At 45.0% G+C, this 7,500-nt stretch overlaps 1 protein-coding gene across 1 annotated transcript in view; it reads left to right on the top strand.

Moving 5' to 3' along the window:
• LOC307228477 (uncharacterized protein) overlaps positions 1–4,882 on the top strand; it is a gene marked incomplete at both ends in the record, with an annotated part of 12,100 nt that extends 7,218 nt beyond the window's left edge. The window contains one exon of the mRNA XM_079998141.1: positions 4,574–4,882. Coding sequence (XP_079854267.1) covers positions 4,574–4,882 — 309 coding nt within the window. The remainder of the gene's footprint in view (positions 1–4,573) is intronic.
• Positions 4,883–7,500: the final 2,618 nt, after the last annotated feature.

The following is a 7,500-nucleotide window of genomic DNA, read 5'->3' as shown; positions in this document are numbered from 1 at the left end:
GGTGGAGAGGGGATAACTAGGAGGGTTAGTGTCTGCCCAAGAAAGAGAGAGAGAGAGAGAGAGAGAGAGAGAAATAAGGAGATGTCTCTTTTATTTACCCGGGGACACCTCATGCTCCAGTGCCCCTCGTTAGGAAGTGGGAGAACATGGCGGACCCTTATCACCCAATTTGCTGCCCGCGTCTCCGCGCTTCTCAATTGATTTCTGTGACAGAGTCAGAAGTCATTTTTCAAAACCTCCGTCATCCTCTCTCCGTCCGTGATTCCCTCTCTCCTCTGTCTCTCTCTTCATCCCGTTCTGTCTCAGATGGGCTGTTTGTCTCTCTCTCCCTCTTTCTCCCTCTCTCTCTCTATTTAATGCCAAAAGCAAAGGGCCGTGCCGATGGCGCGTAATCATGGCATGAAGATGTCTGCGAGACAGGCATAAAAAAAGTGCATCAAATAGCCCTCACGTGCGTTAAATGTGGACTATTTCACAGATGTTTTATGAAAATGAGAATTAGGACATGCTTGAAGCGCGCTGATGATAAATCCTCGCTAAGCTTTAATTATAATGTAGTAAAAAAAAAGGGGCCGTCCACTGGCACGTACAACTTTTAAAGTGTATTAAATGCTGCAATCATATTTTAAAAATGCTATAATCTCTCTATATAATTAGAATTTCATGCGTAATTGAGAGTGCGCACCGCAGGTCAAGGTGAGAGTTAATTCTCACACATCGAACCTTCCGCAGCACAATGACAACAGCGGTTCAGATGCATGAACAACACGAACAATACTATTGTTCTTATTAATACCAAGACGTCCCCGAGGAAGGACGGGAAACAAAATCTCCCAAAGTAACTCGCATTTTCACAGACTTAGTGGAAGGAGTCCTCAGCTAATATCCCATAATAGGTAAGCCTATAATGTGTATATTATACACATTATATATACACAGTAAATAATTAATACTGTGTATGTATATTATATATACACAATATATATATATATTATATATATATATATATATATATATATATATATATATACTGTATATACACAAAGACACACTATTTATATGCATTGCTTTTCATTTTTTACAATTACATTTAATAAATTATAATTAATTTGTAATTTGTATTCCCTATATTTCCTGCTCCTTATTGTATTTTATCTTCTGAAAAAAAAGGAGAAAGCAGATTAGCTTTCTTCTTTTTTTGCCCACATGCACCAAGTCCACCATTATAAATCAAATATATATACTATATCTAAAACATATCACAGTAGTTAGTTCGAATCTGCAACTATTTTTTATTGGCAAAATTCTTGCTTTTTCTTTCCTTTTGAGTTATTTCTTCAGCAGCGCACATTTCGATATTTGATGAAATATGTAAACAATTTACAGTCTGGATTTATTTTGTTCTTATTTATTTAACCTTTATTTAGAGGGGTTATCTCACGGAGACACGGGTCTCGTTCTCAAGGGAGACCTGGATGTGTGATATCATGAAAGCAATAACACACCGGCGTCCCTTTCCGCCAGCGCAGTGAGACCCGCGAGCGAGGGGGAGACGTGCGGCGCTGAGTGGCGGCTATCAGGTGACCACTTGACACGGGTCAAGCGGTCGGGCTGATCAGATGGAGAGGCGGGCGGGGGTGGGCGGGGCGGGGGCGGGGCAGGGGGTCGCCACTAACAAGGCCACTTGTGAGGCGGGACGGCTTTAAGTACAGCCAGCCATTAGGGGGGACATCGTTCACACCGACTCAAGTATGAAATGATATGTGAGGAGAGATTATCACAGGGTCATCTCAAGAAGACATGGATCTGGAGAGGAACCTCGTTAACACTTTCACCCGGAGGAAGGCAGGAAACCCATCACAATGGTGTCGTTTATCTGTTCATTTTTCCCGTTTTGTGCAGGTAGGAAAGGTATTATCTTATTAAAAGACCAACCAGACAACAAAACGCGGTTGGTTTGAGAGTCTTCCAAAGAGAAGTGTGTGTTTAGTCTCCATTTATCTGTCAACACTCTGGTGGCGGTGAAAGAGGCCCGTCGCGTTTTTAAAATGACACAGTTTAGCCGTGAAAGACGAGACTTCCCAAGTCTCCAATTATCATCTCAAACCTTTTCATACTCGGTTCACACGCAGCTCCAGCTTGCGGAGTACGTTTCTTCTTTTATTTTGCACTGATGGCCCCCATTGATTCGGGGCCAAAGGAGAGAGCGCTCAGGCATTCGAGATAGTCGCCCTCCCGCACATCTCCGAGGACCACGCCCGCCCCCTCCACATCATGGAAGTGGAGATAAAGGCTCGCCAGGCGTGAAAAGTTGCGGGCCAAAAGTTTTAGCTGAGGAAAGAGAAGGAACGGGGAAAATCAGGGAGGAAGTTTAAGCTGTGGAGCCCTTCCCCTGAAGGCAAGCTGGCCTGCCATCTGTGCAGGCACTCTCGCCATGGCCACCACCCCTGGAAGAGAGAGGAGGAGAGAGGAGGTGGGGAGGATGCCAGGAGAGAGAGAGAGAGAGAGAGAGATGGTGAGAGAGAAGAAAGAGAGAGAGGCCGACTGTCAACAAGACAGAGAAACGGGGAGAAGCGATAACAGAAGAAGCAGCAAAGCAAGGGGTCAAAGACGTGAAGGAGGTGCCCGCCAGGAGCCTCCCTCTCCTCGGGCCTCGGCGGCGTATCTGCACCCGACTCCTCCGGGAGAGCCGAACCTCGGCTCCGGGAACCGGAACGGAACGGGAGAGCGAAGCGCCCGACGAGCAGACGGGAGCCCGGCCGGTCCGCCGCCGACACAGAGTCCACTTTCTGACCAGAAAGGATCCCGGTTTTGTTGCCTTTTCCCCCCCTTTCCTTTACTCCCCTTTCCTGGGAAAATCTGCCAGAGCTTATACATCGAAGCCAACACATGAACTTTCAATCAGGGATTAGCCGGATTTTCCAATGTGGATCTTCTTTTGTGAATTTGGCCAGCGTCGCCTGTGTCGTTGGCAAAGGGAACGTAAATAGAATATGATCCCTGGGCCAAGGGGATTGCCTCGCTTATTTCAAAGAAAGACTTCAAAACCAGGGCCCACTTAGCCCTCTCCACCAGCGTGATGTTTCTGCGGTTTTGAAGTGCGTCCTCCACATGTCAGACCACCAGAATAGGCCCGGGCCAAGTAGGCACGGACAGACACGCTCCCATCATGCACTTTGTCCGCATGGCCAACAGTCGTGAAAAAAAGAGAGGAAGAAAAGTGTGTTTGAGCGAGAGAGACAGAGAGAGAGAGATGAAGTGAGAAGATGAGAGCAGCGGGTGAACGAGGGTTTTGAGACATGGAAAATGATGGTAAAGAGAAGAAATGACAGAAGATGAAAATGAAAGGTTGCTCACTTTGTGACATTCCTTCCGCCGAACCCCCTTTGGCCCATCCTCCATGTCTCCACCCCCCCTCTCTCTCGTCATCATTGTCCCAAGTGCTAATGTCCAGTCTTTGCAGATCTAGATGCTAATCCTAGCTTACCGTGCTGGTGGTTCTGATAACAGAGGCCCTGCCGTCGGACGCCTGGTGCTATGGGAGCGCTGCATGCGACCACAGGCCACCGCAGAAGAGGGAGCCCTGTCGCCCACTTCTTCTGAAGAAAAATCACATTTGAGTGTTTGCAGACATATACACACACACCGACAATACACAAACACTATATATAAACGGTATATATATATATATAAACTGTATATATATATATATATATATATATATATATATATATATATATATATATATATATATATATATATATATATATATATATATATATATATATATATATATATATACTATATATAAACTGTATATATATATACGTATATACTACATATACAGTATATATGTAGTCGTAGAAAGGCGTGCTGGCCAACAAAACACACATTAATAGGCACCGACACAAACAAATGCTGAAGAAAAACTTTCGAAAAAAATAAAATAATGAAGCAAAAAAACAAAATGGTTCTCTCTCACACACACGCATAGAGGAGAGCAGGCCTATAGGACACATACACTAAAAGACTACATTCACCAAGACAAACACAGAACAAAATAATAATAAAAAAACGACTGAAAACACTTGGAAACAAACAAATTCGCTCTCACACACAAATGCAACCCACGAGGACTTAAAACTTCCTCATGGACAGAAGTTTTATCTTTAAAAGGAACAATGGGCAAATATGCCACCCAATAGAGCATTGTGTTTGTTCTTTAAATGTCAGAGTGAAAATCCCCCCTACTTTGAGGAAGATAGGGGGCTTTTAATCAGCCAGCGGACGCCCATCACTCACCACTTGGCTCAGGCCGCCGCGCAGCCGCGCCACACCGAGTAAAAAGATTATCTACAACTTCCAATTGGCTCTCTGCAAGCCTGCATCCACCCCCCCCCCCCCCTCACTCGCTCTCATCTCAGCGGCCCCCCCGTAGCGAGGGGGCCGCCAGTCAGGTAGATAACCTCCCACTGAGTATTCCTCAGACGTGGACAGGCTTGTCACCGCGCTGGTGGAGGGAGGGGGTTGTAATCAGAGACGATTGGCTCAATGATCACACACACACACACACACACACACACACACACACACACACACACACATACACACACACACACGTACACACACACACACGTACACACACACACACACACACACACACACACACACACACATACAAGCACACACATACACACATACACACACACATACACATACATACATATATATACATACACATACATACATATATATACATACACATACATACATATATATACATACACATACATGCATATATATACATACACATACATACATATATATACATACACATACATACATATATATACATACACATACATACATATATATACATACACATACATACATATATATACATACACATACATACATATATATACATACACATACATACATATATATACATACACATACATACATAAACATACATACGTACCCACAAACAGCCATCCCCCCCTTTTAGGAATGAAACACAAAACGTGATCTGGACTTACTGGACTGACTGGACCGACTGGCCTGACTGGACTGACTGGCCTGACTGGACTGACTGGCCTGACTGGACTGACTGGCCTGACTGGACTGACTGGCCTGACTGGACTGACTGGCCTGACGCAGGCTTAACAAGCGGTGTGTTGCTCAGGGGCACAGCGGCAGCAGCACCTGCTCCTTCATGCTTAACATTTGTTTGAATTCAGGGTTTTTGGTTTTTATCGCTGTTATTTAACTTATTGCTGCTCCTGCTGCTTTGTTCTGCGTGTAAATCCGTGTCGAAACAAACAAACTCTTCTTTTGTTTGTGGCTGGGAGTTGCATGTTACACACCTTCGCCACGGTGTGTGTGTGGCGGAGTTGTGCGTGCACGTGTCGGGGTTGTGTGTGTGTGTGTGTGTGTGTGTGTGATTATGATACTGTGCTGTATCGAAATACACTTTGCTTTCAGCCTGAAGGCACTCGCTGCTGTGCACAGTTGTGTGCGTGTGTGTGTTGAGGTACGCGTGTATACGTGTGAGTGTGTGTGTGTGTGTGTGTGTGTGTGCATGTATGTGTGTGTGTGTGTGTGAGTGTGTATGTGTGTGTGTGTGTGTCTGTGTGTGTGTGTGTGTGTGTGTATGTGTGTGTGTGTGTGTGCATATGTGTGTGTCTGTATGTGTGTGTGTGTGTGTGTGTGTCTGTATGTGTGTGTGTGTGTGTGTGTGTGTGTGTGTCTGTGTGTGTGTGTGTGTGTGTATGTATGTGTGTGTGTGTGTGTGTGTGTGTGTGTGTGTGTGTGTCTGTATGTATGTGTGTGTGTGTGGGGGGGGGGGTGAAGGGAGCAATGGGGTGCGGCGGGCGGGGTTGGGTCGGGGCGGGGAGGGGTGGGTGGAGGATTAGATGCTACGCCTGAAAACTGCACTAAATTGAGCCCTCAATGTTTATTTTTGCACTTTGAATTGTAAATTAAAAAGCCACAGCGAGGATCTGCTGCTTTTCTGTTTGTCTCGCTGCAAATGAGATTGTTCCTCTTGACTAAGAAAGCAAACGCTGGAGCCGAGAGGCAGGAGGAGCGGCGCTAAAGGTGCATGTTTACCTGCATGCGTGTGTATGTGTTTTTTGGCACGTTCCTGTTTTCTCATAAGCCGCTTTTTATACCCAAATTGTAATTGTATTTAATCCCAGCAGAAATGACATATATCGTCTTATTGATTTGTAATGTATTTATGTTATTTAGTGCAACAACGGACAAACGTTTATCTTAAAATTCCATTTTGGAATTGTCAGATAGAAACATTTTTCCTTTTGGGATTTTGTGTTTCTAGCTCTGCGATGTCATGAGAACATCCCCCATGACTCCAATAAAGAACTAAATCCTCTGTAGATATGAATTATGAACATTAACCTTAAAATGCATTTTCACTGCGCGAGGAAAAGACGAGAATTAGAGACAGAAAAACATGATGTCACGACTGGATGCGGTTTCCATGGTAATGCATACATGTCAGGAGAAAACAAAGAAATTAAAATCTCCATCGATTCCGCCACCAACTGTGACTGTGTGCGCGCGCGCGTGTGTGTGTGCGTGTGTGTGTGTGTGTGTGTGTGTGTGTGTGTGTGTGTGTGTGTGTGTGTGTGTGTGTGTGTGTGTGTGTGTGTGTGTGGTTTTAGGATCCCACTGACATAAGAGGCCACCAGACTCAGATTCCTTCTTCTATATTTTCGTATTAGCCTCAGCCATTAAAATATCTCTATAGCGCTAAGAGTTGATTAAGCGTTTCACACACACAAAGGGCGGCGGATGGAGCTGCAGATATGAACTGGGATGTAACATGTTATGATTCTGCTTTTAATGCATTCTCTAAACGCTTTCATCAGCTCTGAAAAGTGAGAAAATATGCAGTTTCATTATCTTTCAATAGTGGATGATGAATCTATTCCAAAGGCCCCTAAACCCGTCACGCCATTTAAATGACACTGTGTGTGTGTGTGTGTGTGTGTGTGTGTGTCTGTGTTAATGTATGTACTGTATATATGTATTTATATTTGGTGTGTGATTCTCTCTCTCCCTCCCTCCCTGCCTCTCCCTCTCTCTGCCTCCCCCTGTCTCCCTCCCCCCCTGCCTCTCCCCCTGTCTCCCTCCCCCTCTGCCTCTCCCCCCTGTCTGTCTTTCTCTCTCTCTCGCTTGCTCTACTTGTTTGAAAGCTGTGCATCACTACCTTAAACTCTCCATTAATCAACCCCCCCAGCCCCACCCTCACCCTCCTTTTTAATGCCTCCCACGGTGGAGAAACGCTAAATAAAAATATATTTCTGTATGGTGGGGTGGGGTGGGGTGTGGTGCGGAGGAGTGTTGGGGGAGGGGGGTGCGGCGGGAGAGAAAATGCAACCGTATTCATTGGACCTTAAAATGTTTTGATGGTTTCTGGGAGCCACATTATATTTACATAGGAATGTGTCATTAACGTCAATGGCGCAGCAGAAA

Source organism: Zeus faber (genome assembly GCF_960531495.2).
Source record: "Zeus faber genome assembly, chromosome: 3".
Lineage (NCBI taxonomy): Eukaryota > Metazoa > Chordata > Actinopteri > Zeiformes > Zeidae > Zeus > Zeus faber.
Note: the sequence above shows the minus strand (reverse complement) of the source record. Positions and strands in the feature narration are given on the sequence as shown.